The sequence below is a fragment of the Ovis aries genome, chromosome 13 (assembly GCF_016772045.2).
Source record: "Ovis aries strain OAR_USU_Benz2616 breed Rambouillet chromosome 13, ARS-UI_Ramb_v3.0, whole genome shotgun sequence".
NCBI lineage: Eukaryota > Metazoa > Chordata > Mammalia > Artiodactyla > Bovidae > Ovis > Ovis aries.
Genome location: NC_056066.1, coordinates 21,854,688 through 21,872,802, shown reverse-complemented (window position 1 = coordinate 21,872,802; position 18,115 = coordinate 21,854,688). Strand labels below are relative to the sequence as shown.

At 45.3% G+C, this 18,115-nt stretch overlaps 1 protein-coding gene across 2 annotated transcripts in view; it reads left to right on the top strand.

Annotated features, from left to right (window-relative positions):
* The first annotated feature begins 4,015 nt into the window (after positions 1 to 4,015).
* NEBL (nebulette) overlaps positions 4,016 to 18,115 on the top strand; it is a 386,786-nt gene continuing 372,686 nt past the window's right edge. For both annotated transcript variants that reach the window (XM_027976595.3, XM_042230503.2), the window contains exons 1-2: positions 4,016 to 4,396; positions 5,693 to 5,787. In XM_027976595.3, the coding sequence (XP_027832396.1) occupies positions 4,328 to 4,396; positions 5,693 to 5,787 (164 nt within the window). In that variant the 5' untranslated portion in view covers positions 4,016 to 4,327. The remainder of the gene's footprint in view (positions 4,397 to 5,692; positions 5,788 to 18,115) is intronic.

The following is an 18,115-nucleotide window of genomic DNA, read 5'->3' as shown; positions in this document are numbered from 1 at the left end:
CCTCTGTCCATGGAATTTACTAGGCAAGAAGACTGGAGTGAGTTGCCATTTCCTTCTCCAGGGGATCTTCATGACCCAGGGATCAAACCCAGGTCTCCTGCTTGGCAGGTGGATTCTTAACCACTGAGCCACCTTGGAAGCCTGACAAATATAAGGCATATAATAAAACTGTGTAATAAGAGAATTAATCATTTATTATTCAGTAATGAGAGTGATGCTTTATTACCCTATTTTTTTTTTTAAATTAATTTTTGGCCACACCACATGGCCTGTAGGATCTTAGCTTCCCTACCAGGGAGCAAACCTGTGTCCCCTGGGACTGCCAGGGAAGTCCTAGCTTTACTTCTAATGTGTATTTTAGGAAAAAAAAAAAACAAACCCCACATTGAATCTTGTATGTAAATCCATTATTTCCTTATTATTGTGATGAAACTGAAAGCATGCTCTTCAATTCCTGCCATTGGTCTATCAGTCAGCTTTTGCTGCAGTAATGAGCAGTCCCTCAAATTTCAGTGGCTCACAGAAACAATTATTTCTTCCTTTATGTGAGGGTTGTGGACTTGCTGTGGCTTTGTTGGGCATGACTAGGCTTACTGAGTTCATTGGGCTGTACTGGCTAGACAGGTCTTTAAATTCTTGGACAAGAGTCAGAGAAGCAGGCACTCCCTGGGATATGTTGTTTTTACAGTCAGGTGCCAAAGCTTAAGAAGGCGGGAGAACAGAGGCAATCCATGCAAATGACGTAAAGCTTCCACTCTGATAGGACATACAGCATGCCCACGGGAATTCCATTGGCTAAAGAAAGTCACATGATCAGTCCCAGCATCAGTGCAGTGGAGAAATACACTCTGCCTACAGGAACTGCCTTCAGGAGCCAGGTTGAAGAGGAACAAAAAACTGTGAACCGATACAATCCACCATACTCTGCAGCCTCTGTTTGTCAAAGCCACTATTTGGCCTTTTGTAATATTAATTACTCTTCAAGGATTTTAATTTGGAGTTCAATTCATGTAGCTTAAATAATATAGGTAATTATAGGGACTTCAATAGGATCTGTATATATAGGCCCCAGAGGTAAAAGTAAGCAGATTTGGGAAATTTAACTAAAGAAAAAATTTAATTCTTTAAGTATATAAATGTTTTCATAGGGGTCATGGTGGTAAGTTTTTCTTTACATCTATGGATGTCCAAGCCAGCAGAAAAGGATTTAATTAGAGATATTGGCATATAGTTACCATAAGGACCGATTTCTTGACTAGTCAAGTGAAAAAGACATGAAAGGGGCAAAAGGTCTCCCCAGTGGATAATTAAATCATTCATCTGTTTGAAAGAGGAAGGCTGGACCAGATGACAGATTTCTGCCAATTCTCTGTTTATAGTACTTTGAATTTTGAAATAAAGAAGCCCTTTAGAGGCAAATGGTATTAAAACTCCTTTTACACCAGTAAAATGGCAGTAAGAAACTTAGAAGCTGGCTTAATGTAGAAAACAGCAAGCAAAACGTATATGAGAGGAAAATATAACTTGAGTATTTACTGTGTACTTCTGAGAGAATAAAACACCATAGTTAATTCCACTTTTAATACATTCATTGGTCTTATACACACTTTCAAAAAACATTTAATAAGTTCCTACTGTGTGTTCAGCATTGTGATAAGTGCTGGTTGGCTAAGAAATTATATAATTCATAGTTAAAAGATTTGATAAATCAGCTAGAAATGTCACAGATCAGTATCATGCTTCCTCAGAACTTTCTGCTTGCCAATTAAAAGACAACAGAATTTTAAACTATATTTTATGATGTACACTTATGAATATCTAAGTGCTAAAAAATTACTGTCTTCCAGGTGATCTATACCTTTTTCTTCCTCAGGCATTTCCTTACTTTCGTTTTTTTAATTCAATGTAGGTCCTTCCCCCTCCCAGTTTTATTGTGGTATACTTAACAGAATTGTAAGATATTTAAATGTACAGGGTGATGATTTGATGCATATGATTTGATACATTGTGAAAGGAAATCCCCATGGAGATAACACATCCATCACCTCTCATATTTTCTCTTTTTATTTGGATGAGAACACATAAGTTCTACTTTCTTAGCAAATTTCAGTTCTATGATAACCTGTGCATGGAACATCTTTTTCCATCCTCTTTCAGTCTGTATGTATCTCTAGGTCTGAAGTGGGTCTCTTCTCACCATGTTATAGGTAAGATCCTGAGACCTTATTCATAACTGGATACTAGATAACCATTAACCAACCTCTCCCAATTTCAGTGCCCAGCCCCTGACAACCACTTTGTACTCTCTATGAGTTCAACTTTCTACCTTTTTTTTCCCCCTCTAAGATTCCACGTGTTACTGACATCATGTCTGGCTTCTTTTACTTAGCATAAAATCTTCCACTTTCACCCATGGCCTTAAGCATTTCTAATGAGCTCTGAGGTGTTTTTAAATGACAAGGGATCCTCTCTGACAGCAAATTATTGCTTTATTTGCTTTTGAGGTTGACTTATGAGCAGGCAAATAGTAATTCAAAGGCTGCTGCGGTGGTGGATGGATCTCTTTTAAGAAATAATCTCTTTTGAAAAGTCAAACATTACAGCCTCAATCTAAATTGTATTTCATCAGCATGCCTGCCTGAGGAGCTCAGAACTTAGTAGCTTTCTTTTTTCCCCCGAAAAGCTCCAGCTATGATTTTTTTTTTTTAACAACTAATATTTGCTACAGTAGTTGCTGAGTGGCATTGCTGAATCTTAATCTGTGTACCAGCAACTGGAATGTGTTTGCTTGTTTGTTACAACTGGCCTGTGATAATCCTTGCTGACACTTCCATAGTGTTTACCAAGAGCCAGGCAGGTTGAAACACTTCAGAACTGCTGACTCATAAAATCCTCACACTAGGAGACCGGGAGCTGTTTTGCTGTGCGATGTTATTCCCATTTTGCAGATGTGAAAATTGAAGCATAGAGAGGCTATTTGCGTATTTGTGACAGTAAATGGGAGGGTTGGGCTTTCAACTCAGGCCGAGTAGCTCCATTCTGCTGCGTTTTACAAAGCGAGTCCAATGACCTTATTGAAATAACAAGCCGATTCTAATTCCATTTGATATCCTACACTGGGCCTTCAACTTGATTTCTGGCCCTTCTGGTTAGGACCCTGAGTTTGTAATTGCATCCCTTAATGGAAGTGAAGAACTTTTCGTAGATCCTACGTCGTTTAATTGCAAAAATACAGCTAAAAATACAGAAGGACGACCGTTTAATTAATCAGGAAAGACTTGATTCGGGTCTAAAATGACCAATCGTTCTTCAAGAATAGATATAAAAAGTGCAGTGGTGGGGAGCCAGTGAGGCCCCCATCCAGGGTCCGAGGACTTCACGCGGCACGCGGGGAACGCTTTCTCGGGGAGAAGACCCTTAGGAACAGGCGCGGCACAGCGCAGGGCGCTTCGGGGACGTGAATCCCCAGGTTCCCCGCAGGTCTCCGGGCTCCCGGGCCTGAGCGCGTCGCTGCGCGCTCCTGGACCATCCTCTGCCCGGGGACTGGGCGCTGCGCCGGGCGTTCCTGCGCCGCCGCCCGCGACCCGAGGCTGGAGGAGGAGGGTGGGCGTACCCCCGCCCCCCGCTCCGCGCGACCTTTGGGCACCAAGAACGTCAGTCTGCCTTGGAGTGGGGGTGGGGTACCGGCTGGGGCCGGGGAGAGGAGAAATGGGGGGCAAGGAGTGGGCGGGCTTGAGCCCTCCCCGCCCGCGTTGTCCCCCAAACCGCCGCCGCCGCCCACCTGGCCGCCCCTGCTGCGGCAGCGGCCGGAGGCGCGCTCCCCGGCCTCCCGGGCGCGCTGTCTGCGGAGCTTGCCGGGCGTCTGCCCTCCCCCACCCGCGCCTCGCCCGCCCTCCCCCGGGGCCCGACGTGCTCGTTCCCTGCCACTTCGGTCGGGGCGCGCCGGTGGGTTTGGCCTGCGCCGCGGCGGCGAGGCGGGGGAGCGAGTGAGCGCGAGGGGCGGGAGCGAGTGTCTGTGTGAGTCACCGGTACCTGGAGTGCGAGCGGCGCAGAGCGAGCGGCGCGGAGCCCGAGCCGGAGCCGAGCCCGAGCCCGCGAGCGCGGCCGCCCCCCCCCGGCGCCAGGCCCCGCTGCGCACCCACCCGCGCCGCCGCCGCCTCCCCGCGCGCCGCGCCGCCCGCTCGCCCCCGGCCCCGCGCCCGGCCGCCCGCAGCCCTCCCGCCTGCCCCGAGGCGGTGCGGGGCTCGCCGGGGGATGTCACAGCGGCTCCTCGGAGCCCCCAGCCGCCGCCGCCGCCGCCCAGCCGCCGCCCCCGGGAACCGCGACAATGAACCCCCAGTGCGCCCGCTGCGGGAAAGTCGTGTATCCCACCGAGAAAGTCAACTGCTTGGATAAGGTGAGCGAGGGGGCGCTGGGCCAGCCGAGACCTGCCGGGCTCCGGGCTGCACCTGCTCGGAGAAGTTTTGGCATCTCGGTTGAAAAGAGAAGAGTGGGTTTGTGCCTGTGTGTGTGTATGTGTGTGTGTGTGTATGTCTTGGCATCCGGTGAGGGCACACGAAGACGCCCGCAGGAGTGCCAGAGAGCACGCGTGGCCACCGTGATGCTGGAACCGGGAAAGGCTTTTGTCGGGGTGCGGGCGGCGGGGGTGCGGCGCTGCGCCGGCGGCGGCAGAGCGGCTGCGGAGGGCGCCTGGCCGAGCGCGGCGCGGGGCCGGGAGAGCCGGGGCTGGGCCCCCAGGGGCAGTGCGGCTGGCTGCACCCCTCCCACCTCCACTTGGACCCCTCCTTGTCCTGCACCCGCACCCCAAGGATCCGCCCGGATCCCCACCTCACTCCCGCCCCGGCGCCTCCCACGAAGGCGGCGAGGTGGAGAGGCAAATAGTAATTAATATGTCATGGGGCAGCCGCTGCCGCATTGCTAAGAATAATCCCCGCCGGAGAGCCCGGGCTGAGCGCGGCGAGCCAGACCCACGGGGGGCTAATCCGCCCGGCTGGGAATTCCAGAGGAAGTGGCTTTAGCCCAGCCCCTGCAGCCCTGCTTCGCTACCCTTCCCGGGCGTGGATGGAGTTTAACAGCCCAGGGGAGAGACCCTGGCTCTATCCTAAGTGACAATTGAACCCTGCCGAAGGCGGTCCCGGTGAAATTTGGCAGTGGTCACACAAATGCCTGTTAAGAGCACGCCGTCATCCCTATAGTCATTCCAGACAGAGTCCATCTTTCTCGCAATTTAGTGGAAGCTGGACAGGCATGGGGAGACCAGGGGTACCTACATAGTGCGCCTCTTGCCACTTCGGGTTGCCTGACTTGCGGTGGACACTGTTTATCAAGATGCCCCAGACAGTTTAGGCGCTTTGAACTGGATTCATTTTCCTTGAGGCCACTTCACAGTTTCTATTTCTCCATTAACCAGGCGCAGAATTCCTTTTTGGCTGCTCACAGAAGTGTGATCCGGGCAGAGCCCTTGGCATTTCTTCCATCTGAGTCTGTAAACTGCGGTGGGGATTCATTTAAAACTCAGTTTTAATAACTGCCGGTGTTATTTACTTAACTGAAAGTCTGAGACGTCCACTGGTACCTACAGTCATTTTGTTGTAGTATTTTCAGATAGGAGGACTGAAAATGTCTGTTTTCTGTACCCATCCTGGAAAGAACTGGCATTGTACTGACATTTCAAACATTTATTTTTTTTCAGTATTGGCATAAAGGATGTTTCCATTGCGAAGTCTGTAAGATGGCTCTCAACATGAACAACTACAAAGGCTATGAAAAGAAGCCCTATTGTAATGCGTAAGTATCGCCAACATGGTGTGCCAGGTGCGGGCGCAGCAGCAGAGCAGAGAAGTGGGTGGATCTGCCTGTTCTGAAGAATTGGCTTGCTGTTGTCTCCCAGGTGTGGCGGTGACCAGTTATCTGTTTATGCCACATCCTCTGGGGCCATGCACTTTGCTGAAGGTCATTGCGTTTTTGTCTTTCTGATGTGGTGGGTGATTTGTGTGTGTCTTCAAACAAGGTTAGTTCTTGAGATTCAGTGTTGTAGTTAGAGACATTGGTTAGAAGCTGAGGAACGTACACACCTGAGAACATGCAAGCTATGAAATGCATGTCAGATTTGCAGTTTATTCATATGCCAGTTTCCATTTTAATCACATGGTATGGCCATGCTACGTTTTCTGCCCCAACCTAGTCTCTTGGAGAAAGGAGTCTTGCTCCTTTGGCCTTAGCTGAGACCGCTCTGGAGATGCTGGAGCTTAAAAAGGGAAGCAAAGAATTGAGACCTGGGTATTTCCAACTGGTTAATAGTAGGTCTGTTGGTGGAGATTAAAATTGGTAAGTTATCTTTGGTGGGCTTTACAGTTGGCATGCTTCCAATCTATGGTAATTGTGATTAGGTAGCATTTATACAGTGCTTGGAGAAGGCAATGGCACCCCACTCCAGTACTCTTGCCTGGCAAATCCCATGGAGGGAGGAGTCTGGTGGGCTGCAGTCCATGGGGTCACTAGGAGTTGGACACGACTGAGTGACTTCACTTTGACTTTTCACTTTCATACATTGGAGAAGGAAATGGCAACCCACTCCAGTGTTCTTGCCTGGAGAATCCCAGAGACGGGGGAGCCTGGTGGGCTGCCGTCTCTGGGGTTGCACAGAGTCAGATACTACCGAAGCGACTTGGCAGCAGCAGCAGCATACAGTGCTTATCATTCCTCAGGCCCTATGCTAAGCACTGTGCATACTGACTCATTTAATCCTTACAGACCTTACAGCTTAGAGGGTTGTTATTATTCCCATTTGTCAGATGAAGGAGTTGAGGCTTTGAGAGGATAAGCCTGGGAACGGGGCTCAGATCACTCCTGGAGCCTGCAAATGGTCAACATAGCCCAGTGCGTCCAAATGGCTACCTTGTTACTCTCCGCCTGTGTTTCTCCACTTTTTGAGCATCCTCCCACTCAGACTATTTTCGACTATGGGCTTTTGGCCCTGATGGCTGAACCTTTTTCTTCCCGGTTCCCTTGTCGGGGCTTATCCAGCCTGGAGGCAGCAGAGGAGCCCTAGCCTTCTGGCTGGAATATTGCCAGAGATTCATTCTCCCTGGAGTTTTGAAAACAGGTTTGTTCAGGTCTTCTGGAGATGGAGGGCCTGTGGTTCATTCCTGCTTCACTCATGGGAGTGATTTTTTCATAGATGGTAAATTTTTGGTAAACGGATGTAATGTGCTCATACCTCTCTGGTGAATAACTTAATTAAGAATCACTTTGTATTTCCTTTGGTCCTAGTTTAGTGTTTACAAATAGACCAGAAACGTAAAACGGTAGCATTGAACAGAATTCATGATTTGAATAAGTGAAGTCCACAGATAGTCCATTGATGTTTTCAGCCCTCCTGTATCACGCCTCTTACTAGAATAACACAGAGCAATAAATGAGGTCCCAGTGTCATGATCACCTGCTTCTCTTAGAGGTATGGAGGCTTGGTTAGAGATTAAAAGCAGGCAGCAGTAACTAGAATGGAGAGCACCGTCCACCATCCCACCCCTACGACCCATAAGCAGGATGATTGGTCTTTGGTTAAAGGAAAGTGAACCCTGTAACTCTTCCAGCCTGTGGCCTGATTCCATCAGGCTGCTTGGGCCACATCAGGATTCTTTATAGCTTCACAGTCTGAAGTTTAACCCAGTGAGAAACTTTGGTGGTCCTGGAGGAATGGGGAGGGTAAGGGGAAAGGCAGGAAGAGGAAAGCCAGGAAAGAGAAAAGGAGAAGACAGCAGCAAATATATACGTATATGCATAATGTATTTATGTGTATATATATATGTATGTAGGATATATCTATACTATATACATATGAGCTTCCCAGGTGGCTCAGTGGTAAAGAATCTCCTGCTTTCCAAGCAGAAGACTTGGGTTCCCTTGGGTGGGGAAGATCCCCTGGAGAAGGAAATGGCAACCCATTCGAGCATTCTTGTCTGGAAAACCCCATGGACAGAGGAGCCTGGTGGGCTGCAATGGTGTCTCAAAAGAGTTGGACACGACTCAGCGACTAAACAACAACAACAAATATATGTTTATAGACATACACGTATGCTCACACACACAAAGAACTGAATGAGGGAGAAAAAAGATGACAAAAATAAAAAAGGACAAAAGAAAAAGAAGTGTAACTGAAGTGGAGTCTTTGACTGCTTTGGGTCACTTGAAAGTTCAAAGCTTACTGCTGAGTTTCAGTTCACTCCAGTTAGAAAAGACCATCAGATTCTGCAGCAAGTCATGGTTGGCTGGTTGGTCCCCTGACTTCAGTGAGCTAGTGCCCAGAACTGTGGAAATTTGGACTCCCCCCAAACGCAAACCCTCTCTTTGTAGATAGGAAATATCCTGCTGTGTTGTTTCATAGATCTGAGTCTTATTTTTAATACTTTAGGTGTATCTAAATGGAATGCTTACAGGTTTTCTCTCTAAAATTTATTATGTACTTTCTAGTGCTTTGTTATTAGGTTCAGGTTGAGTTTTGGGGGTTAGCAGCATCTCCGATGTTTTGCTTAATGTTGGAACTGGTAGTCCACTTCATAGAGCAGTGAGACAAGGGAAGACAGAAATCCATCTTTAGTGAGTACAGTTGATGGCTTAAATGTTTAATTTAGTTTTACATTCATGTCACAGCTTGATATGCTGTCTCCCAGAAAACAAGCCTGGCAAGCTTGCAGGTTCTGCCTGCTGTTCCAGGCTGGTAGGCCCCTATTCTTGACCCTTATTTTTCCAAGGGCACAGGCTGCCACGTAAATTCACTGGTCAGCGTGGATTACCCTCTGGAGATCCCAATGCCTTTGCTCTAAATCAGGTGCTGTGTGTCAATCAGCTGTTCCCTGTGGTCTTGGCCAGAAGGGCTGCCATCATTTCTCTGGGTCACTGGTGGAAAATTGATTCTCTGAAGCATACTGCTACCAGAAAATGAAACATTCTATGTCCATGTAAAGTAATATTTTATCTGCCCCTGGTTTGGCTCAGGAGTGAATATATATACATGCTTAAATGAAAATGACTGTTCTTTACCCCCTGTAACTTTTTATTGTGAAGATTTTCATGCATACAAAATGGTTCAAAGAATAAGGCAATGAACTTCCGTATACCCTCCACTGAGATGTAACTGTTCTTAACATTTTGTAGTATTTGCCTCATTTGTTTATCTAGTTATCTATCTAGATATATTTATTATTGTTGGGCCATTCATCAGTTTTAGCCATCATGTTAGTTTCATACATCAAGATATTTTATCCCTAAAAATGACATCACACGGTACTAAGACTAAGGATATTTTTCTTAAGGAATTACAGAGCCAATATCACACTTAAAAATTTAACAGAAATCTCATAATAGCTTTTAAAATCTTGTTCATATTCACATTTCCTTCACTAGCCTCAGGATATCTTTGGTAGCTGTTTTTTTTTTTTTTTTTTAAATTTAAATCCAGGATCCAATTAAGGTTCATACTTTGCATTCAGTTGTTATAAAAATGACAACTTTTCTTGATTACTGGAGATTCACCATCAGTTGTTTAATTTCTGCTGTTTTACATAACCTGTCAGAGCTTTCAGGAAGAGGACTTAAGTAGCATTTCTTGTAAAAATAATGCATGTAATTAACTTAAGAACCTTTAAAGTAAATATTAAAATATGCTGAAAAAATTTGAAAGCATAAGCAGACATTTAGGGTTTTTTAGGAAAACATAAAGGCTTTTCATTTTTACTGATACCCAGGGGCAATTTTTTTTTAAATGGAATAAAGTAGTGAGTATTTTCTTTAGTTTAAATGTGTTGCTTGTTTATATTCTCATGTGTTTAGAGAAGAAACAAGTTTTCTGTTTGATTTCATGCAAAGGAGAACATGTGTAAAATATAATTTGCATACTATTTAAATTTTGATCTTTTGATAGAAAGATCAAAGTATAGTGCACACTAGTTGTAAGATTAGGCATGATACACATTTAGTTCCCAATGCAGCGGTGTACCCTGGTAGAATATTTAAAAAACAAACTGATCGACTTGAGCACATGTCATGTTTCCACAAGCCTTTATGTTTTGTCAGCAGGCAGTGGATTCTTTTGCACATTCAAGATTTCTTCCCATCACGGAACTTGCAAAGAAAAGAGGACTAGGCGATATTTTTATTGCTCATAAATGCTGGGAACATAACACTAGCTGATTAGACAAAAAACACTGCTCATATCTGTAGGTGAATTAGCATGCCAAGTTAAACTATAAATGTATTGCTACCCAACAAGCCCTACAGAGAACATAAACCCCTCAAGGCTGTTTGTCAAATAGAGAGTTTAATGTATTGTAAGTGCCAGAATTGCATTTATTATATGTTTGTAAAGAACATATTGGTTCTTAAGATATTCTGAGCAGTATCATCACTTCGCAATGCCAGTGACTGGCCGTTTCATGTACTATCACAAAGCGGCACGTTATTTTAGGTCAGGGGAAGGGCCAATTTATGATGCCATCTCTTAGTGCAGCACTGCCAATAATTTCCCCAAATCATCACTTTTGCAGGGATTTTTGGGGGGCTGCCCATTTGTCCTGACCTGCCCACATTTAATATCCCTTGTATCTGTGTCAAGTGTATCTTCAGTTAGGGGCCTGAAGGAACACAAGTGTCTGTACTAAATATGCTTCATTATCCTTCCAAAGAAGCTTCCTTCTCACCAGATAGTTTCACTTAACATAATTTTGGAACAGTTTAAAAATAAACCAGCAGGAGCCGTTCGCTGTGTTTACTTTCACTCTGCCTGTGTTAGCATTCTGTCTTGTGAATATTTATGGACTATCTGCAGCCTGGATGATGCGGGCAAGGTGCTCCTGGTTACGGGCCACTCAGAACGGTCAGCTCCGTTCAGCCAGCTTGCCATGAGGGGGTTATCTAGGCCAGCGACCCAGCAGCTCTCATCTCCTCTTTCTCTGTTGGTGACTCTCCACCAGTGCCTTTACTAAGGGGACCTCAGAGGACACAGAAGGAAATTGAATTTAAACCTGAGAGGTTTATCCGTTACATATTTGCCTTATCTCTCCTGACGCCTCCCAAACCTGGTTCCATAACACTCCAAGGACTTGAGTTATCTCAAGGGGACTTAGGAAATTCTTTCTATTAGGTTAACTTTAATTACTTAAGAACTTTTCATGAAAGGCACAATGGGACAATTGGCAAGTTGGAGCCAGACAGAACTAAACTTGAATCCTGGCTCTATCATGGTCCACTGATTCTCTGATCACTGAGCTTGTCTTTTCACCTGTGAAATGGGTATGTGTGTGTGTGTGTGTGTGTGCATGCGTGCATGCTCTCAGTCATGTCTGACTCCTAAAATGTGAATAGTAATGCTTAACCTGCAGATCTGAGTGAGAATGAATGACACTGGGCATGTCAAGGTTCCAGCCTGGTTTCTGCCAAATCACAAACCTTCAGGAAACTGTGGTGCTTTTATTTCCTTGGTGATGCTTTATTGAGGGGTGAAGGAGGAAAAAAAGGATGAAAGGCAGAAGAGGAATTTCCTTAGTACCCGGTTCCAGGACCTCCCTTTAGATACCAAAATCTGAGGCCGCTCAAGTCCAAGGTCAGCTCTCTCTGCATTGGTGGTTCTGCATCCTCAAGTTCAACCACCTGGGGATCGGGTTCCACTGTAGTATTTATTGGAAAAAATCCACGTGTAAGTGGATCCTTGAAGTTCAAACTCGTGTTGTTCAAAGAAATGATAGTCACACCTGTTAGAAGGTTTATACCAGTATTTTGCATACTATGGGTTGCCACCTGTTTGAGGGTTGTATCTAAAACTTAAAGAATGAAGGAGAGAAGGGGAGAGAGAAGAGGAGAGAGAAAATATCAGAATGCGTTTGAGTAGTGGAAAGAGTACTGTTTTGGCAAAGATTTTTTCAAGTCATATGTGTAAAGTGTGTATAGCATCATGATGTAAAAAATATTTTTACTGGAAGATGTAGTCAAAAAAGATTTGAGAAATCCTAGCTTAGTTCCCTATTCTTAACGCCCCACACATCACAGAGCGTTGGAAGTTGCCAGTATGTACAGTGCTGTGCCGAAAGTACGTGAATTCAGACAGCCTCTGCTTTCACTCTGTCTGTGCAACCACGCCCTCTCCTGTAGCCAGCCATCCTTCAGGACTCAGCTCAGCCACAAGAGCCCTCACCATCCTGTGGAGGAGCCACGAGCCCTCTTCCTGCATGGCGTGGCTCTGAGGGTAGAGCTGTCTTGCTTCCCCGGTATCTGCAGAGCCTGGCACTTAGTGCTCAATAGAGACTGGCTGCCTCAGTGAGTGTGATGGTTATGCTGCATCCCAGAGTGCGGTCTCCGGCCTCCTCCCCCAGTTCAGGATGTGGTCCAGCAGAGCTCCTTCTGAGCCTGGGCATCTAGAGGAGCTGGCTTGAGAACAGACCCTATAGAACCTGAGTGGTGGTCCGGTGGCCAAGCTTCACCAGATCTGAATACCAAAGGATAAAGTCTCCCTGCTGGAGGCATAGACTCACCTTTGCCAATCCAAAGTGAACATGATGGGATTTCCTTTCCGTGCTAATGGGCTCAGTTTCAAAATATGGTACCTGTCTAAAAGATTCTATATGGATGCTCATTAATTTTCTTCTGGGTTTAATTATAATCTGTAAAATGGGATAGTTTCTACCTAAGAGGAACGTTTATAGAAATGAAAAGGGGAAAATATTTGTAAGCCTCAGCGCATCAGATAACACCTATTAATATCCAAATGTTGGTCCCCTCCCTTATTTATAATAAATTGAAAGTTGCTTATTTCCCCTTTAAAGAAAGAAGAAGAATGTCACATTGTTAAAAGCAACCGTTTCTGTGGGAGGACATTGTGATACATAGAGGTTCTAGTTTGCATCAATTAGAATTCTGCCTTGTCTGACTTTTCCGTTGCCTACTGCATAGAGATGAGACCTTTTGCATATAGACCTGACGTGAGAAGCTGACAGTTGTTTTTTGTTTTTCATTTTGCTAAAACTGTTTTTCAGTTTGCTAAAACTGATTGAAAGTGAGGGAAGGAGACGCTTTATTTGAACTAAATAAAAAGGTTCCAGTGTCCATGCAACCTGATCTGATTCTCAGGTACCTTATGGAACCGTTGACGACATTGGATGAATTTTAGTATCCTTTGAAATCATTGTAGAAGGCTCTATGTACATGTCACGCCCTGAGTTCTGCCACATTTGGAAGTATTTCCATTTCTTTATGATGATCTGTGTGTTACAGAGTGATGTCAGGTTAGAAAAGATTTGGGGCTAAAGCACAGCGTTACTTCCTAAATCACAGTGAGATGCGAGGTTAATGCAAGATATAGATGTGTGCGCTTAAAGGGGTATTGATTATGTGTCAGGGGCCTGTGTAAGAGTGCATTTCAGTACGTCTTTCTTTAAACGTTTTCACATGAGTGCTTTAAAGCACGCTTGGTTCTTGGGAATGTCAGGAGGGTGAGTGAGGCAGACAGACCCACACATGACACCCCGATCCTCCAGAACTTCACGGCCCCCTCATAGCTCAGCCTCTAGAGGCACAGGAAGTCAGATTTTTTCTTTTTCTTTCTGGTTCTGTTCTCCTCTAGTCAGTGTTACTAGAAGAGCTATGCTTTTTACAGTGGGGGAAGTGGGAGCTAGAATAATGTCGATGAGCTGAGTACTCAGAATATTTTGAGGATTTGGTAAAAGGATAATTTTTTTGGTTTTATTTTTAATTGAAATATAGTTGATTTTACACTGTTAGTTTCAGGTGTACAGACAAGTGATTATGTTTTAGAATGTGGTGGTGGTTTAGTCGCTAAGTTGTGCCTGACTCTTGGCAACCTATGGACTGTAGCCTGCCAGGCTCCTCTCTCGATGGGCTTCTCCAGACAAGCATACTTGAGTAGGGTTCCGTTTCCTTCTCCAGGGGATCTTTCCGATCCAGGGATTGAACCCAAGTCTCTTTTTTCTCCTGCATTGGCAGGTAGAATGTTTACCACTGGTACCACCTGGGAAGCCATATATATATATATGTATATATATATACACACACACACACACACACACACATATAAATATATATAAACACACTTTTTCAGATTCTTTTCCATTATAGGTTAATACAAGATTTGAATATAGTTCTCTTTGCTATACAATAGATCCTTGTCATTTATCTATTTTATATATAGTAAAAGGATGATGATTGATTCTGACGTTCAGCTAATCTATCAAAGGGTTCTGTAGCCTCTCTTGCAAAACTAGACATGGGGCACAAACATAACCAGCAAACAGGAAGCCATGGGGAAGGACCAGGTCTGAATGGCAAGGATCGTTTATTCCAGCACTGGAAAGCCAGGGTTAACTTTATCTGTGACCAGCTGTGTGTTTTTCTGAGTCCTTGAGAGCCTCTCATCATGTTCAGCTTCTGTTTACTTTTCCACACTCTCTGCCGACTCATTCCCATCGAACCGTAGGAGGAGCTAGAAGAAAACTAGTTTGATGTGTGTACTTTTGAATAGCCTGAGATCGATTTGTAGATGGGTGGCCTGGGGATATACTTCTGCTTCATCTCTGCAATCTCTTAGACAGAAATCCTTGATCAACTCTTCTGATGCTCATTTTCCATCCAGAGCAGGGGCAGGTCAACCTCACAGAGAGGTAGAGACATGGGATGGCTGCGCGTGGCCGTGGGTCAGAGATCTGGGATGTGGAGTTAGACGGTTTGCCTGCTGGGATTGAATTCGGTCTTGAAATCTGACTTCACGATGTGTTACTGGATCAAAAGTGTGAACTGCTCCAAGTTCAGGGAACACACAGGAGCATCATAACGGTGCAGTGAGTGCACGCATCAGTACAGAAAGACATATAAACATGTGTTTTTGATGGTCTGTTCGGTTGCCTGCATCCTCTCCTGGCTTCTCATCCCACCGTCCACCCAGAGCCCCATGTATCTCTGTCATAGGATGGACTGGTTGTATCTCCTTGCAGTCCAAGGGACTCTCAAGAGTCTTCTCCAACACCACAGTTCAACAAAAGCATCAATTCTTCGGCACTCAGCTTTCTTTGTAGTCCAACTCTCACATCCATACATGACCACTGGAAAAACCATAGCCTTGACTAGACAGACCTTTGTTGACAAAGTAATGTCTCTGCTTTTTTAATATGCTGTCTAGGTTGGTCATAACTTTCCTTCCAAGAGCAAGCATCTTTTAGTTTCATGGCTGCAATCACCATCTGCAGTGATTTTGGAGCCCCCCAAAATAAAGTCAGTCACTGTTTCCACTGTTTCCCCATCTATTTGCCATGAAGTGCCATAAGTGATGGGACCAGATGCCATGATTTTAGTTTTCTGAATGTTGAGCTTTAAGCCAACTTTTTCACTCTCTTCTTTCACTTTCGTCAAGAGGCTCTTTAGTTCTTCTTTGCTTTCTGCCATAAGGGTGGTGTCATCTGCATATCTAAGGTTATTGATATTTCTCCTGGCAATCTTGATTCCAGCTTGTGCTTCTTCCAGCCCAGCATTTCTCATGATGTACTCTGCGTAGAAGTTAAATAAGCAGGGTGACAATATACAGCCTTGACATACTCCTTTTCCTATTTGGAACCAGTGCATGTCCAATTCTAACTGTTGCTTCCTGACCTGCATATAGGTTTCTCAAGAGGCAGGTCAGGTGGTCTGGTATTCCCATCTCTTTCAGAATTTTCCACAGTTTATTGTGATCCACACAGTCAAAGGCTTTGGCATAGTCAATAAAGCAGAAATAGATGTTTTTTTTCTGGAACTCTTTTGCTTTTTCGATGATCCAGCGGATGTTAGCAATTTAATCTCTGGTTCTTCTGTCTTTTCTAAAACCAGCTTGAACATCTGAAAGTTCATGGTTCACGTACTGCTGAAGCCTGGCTTGGAGAATTTTGAGCATTACTGTTTTAGCATGTGAGATGAGAGCAATTGTGCAGTAGTTTGAGCATTCTTTTGCATTGCCTTTCTTTGGGATTGGAATGAAAACTGACCTTTTCCAGTCCTGTGGCCACTGCTGAGTTTTCCAAATTTGCTGACATTGCTTAGCTAATTACTGGACTCTTTCTTTGTGTACCCACTGTAGTCTTTATGTCTCAGTTTTATCACTTATCAGGAACCCTCCCTTGTACTAGAACTGTGCTTGTCTCCCTCTTCAAGCTGGTTTCCTGCTGAAATTGGGCTGTAAAGTTCTCAGCTGGTGTTGGATCTGGGTTGGATGTGGGGAGTTAGGTCAGCTGCAAGAGCTTTGCTTCTTGAAGGGATTATTTCTCATGTATGTTTCAGGAATTGAGAATATGTTGCAATGCTGCAGTGCAGTTCTTTAAAAATTTTTTTTAAAATTTACTTTTGGCTGCACTGGATCTTTGTTGTTGCATGAGCTACATTTTAGTTGCGGTGCACAGGCTTCTCATTGTGGTGGCTTTTCTTGTTGAGCAGCACAGGCTCAGTAGTTGTTGCACACGGGCTTAGTTACCCTGCAGCATGTGGAATCTTCCCAGGAGGATTCCTAACCACTGGACCACCAGGGAAGTCCTGGAAGTGCAATTCTGATGCGTACGTGAAGGGTGCCATCTTCAACAAGACAGCCCTTGCTTCAGATGCTGCTGGAAGTTCAGGCGTCCCTCAGACCGACCAGCTACAAATTTGGAGAGGGGGTCCCCAGCCCCTTCAGATTTGACAGTTTGCTAGAGTGACCCACAGAACTCAGAACAGTCCTACACTGAAGATTTTTGTTTGATCAGGACACGGGCAGGACCAGTTCAGCAAGGAGACACATAGGACCCGGTGTGGGAATGTCCTGGACCTGCCCTTGCACTGTGGAGTCAGGAGCAGTCTGCCTTCCTCCCGCCCTCGCCACACATCCATGCATTCCTGAACCAGGGATCTCAGCCAGATCTGGAGCTTTGGTGTTCAGAGTGGTTAGTGAGGTTTCATTGTGCAGGATGATGACTCTTTGGCCATGAGATTATTCGACTCCAGCCCCTTACCCCTCCCTAGAGGAAGTCCACTCACATCGCCCAAAGCAAAGCTCCAGCCCTCTAATCTCATGATTTCTGGAGCAGCCAGCCCCATCCTGATCATCCTGTCACAACAACTCAGGCATGGAACCCGGGGCTCATAAATGTCAAAGATATTTCCAATTACTTGTGAAATTCCAACTATTTAGCGTGTGTCCCAGGAACCAGGGACTAATGCTACTCAAATTCATGATTATACAACAGGCCTGTTTCTCACTGTCCCCATCGGATGTGCTGTTTGAGTTGTTGAGACTGTATTGCCCTTTCATATCATGAATGTTCCTATCTCATCATGACGAGAAGGACCATCTCAAACCCACCATATCTATGTAGTCCGTCAGTAGAGGCTGGGGAGGACATGTAAGCCGTTGACAGCCTGCACACAGGAGGTGGGTGGGAGGACCTATTTGTGGAAGGACCCTTGATATAATTCTCTAGGTTTGGTTTTTATAAAGAAGCAAATCTTTCCTATCAGCAAATTACATTCTTGAGGGTGAGGATGGTCCCAGTTGCCTTTGTACCCTTTGGTACCTGCTGTGTGCTTGCTTATTCTCCCCTCATAGTGTAGATTTCATGGCAGCTCTGTTGGGGGTGCCGCGAGCCCCTTTAGTTGTCTGAGCCATGCGGCTCAGCCTCAGGCATCCCTCACGGAGAGCAGGCTCAATGGAAGAAACACACTTTCTTTTCATGGGGACCCGTGCGGTGATCCCAGTGGAGCGGCCGTGCTTGGGCTGACAATACACATGAACAACAGCTACTACTTTCTCTGTTTAGGTGGAATGTGGAAATTTATAGCTAGATTATTGGTCACTGACATGCAGTCAAAAGGTGATAAGAGGAGTGCCATCTACAAAGGTAGTTGGTGAAATCACTTGGTTTTTCCAAAGGTCTCAGGAGTGACTTCTGTGTTTTCTTTGTTTTTGAATTCATTTAGAATGAACTTTTCGGTCAACCCAATACTTTTTGGCCACACCACATGGCACGTGGGACCTCCCCCAACCAGGGATCGAACCCACGCCCTCTGTGTTGGAAGTGTGGAGTCTTAACTCCTGGACTTCAGGGAAGTCCCT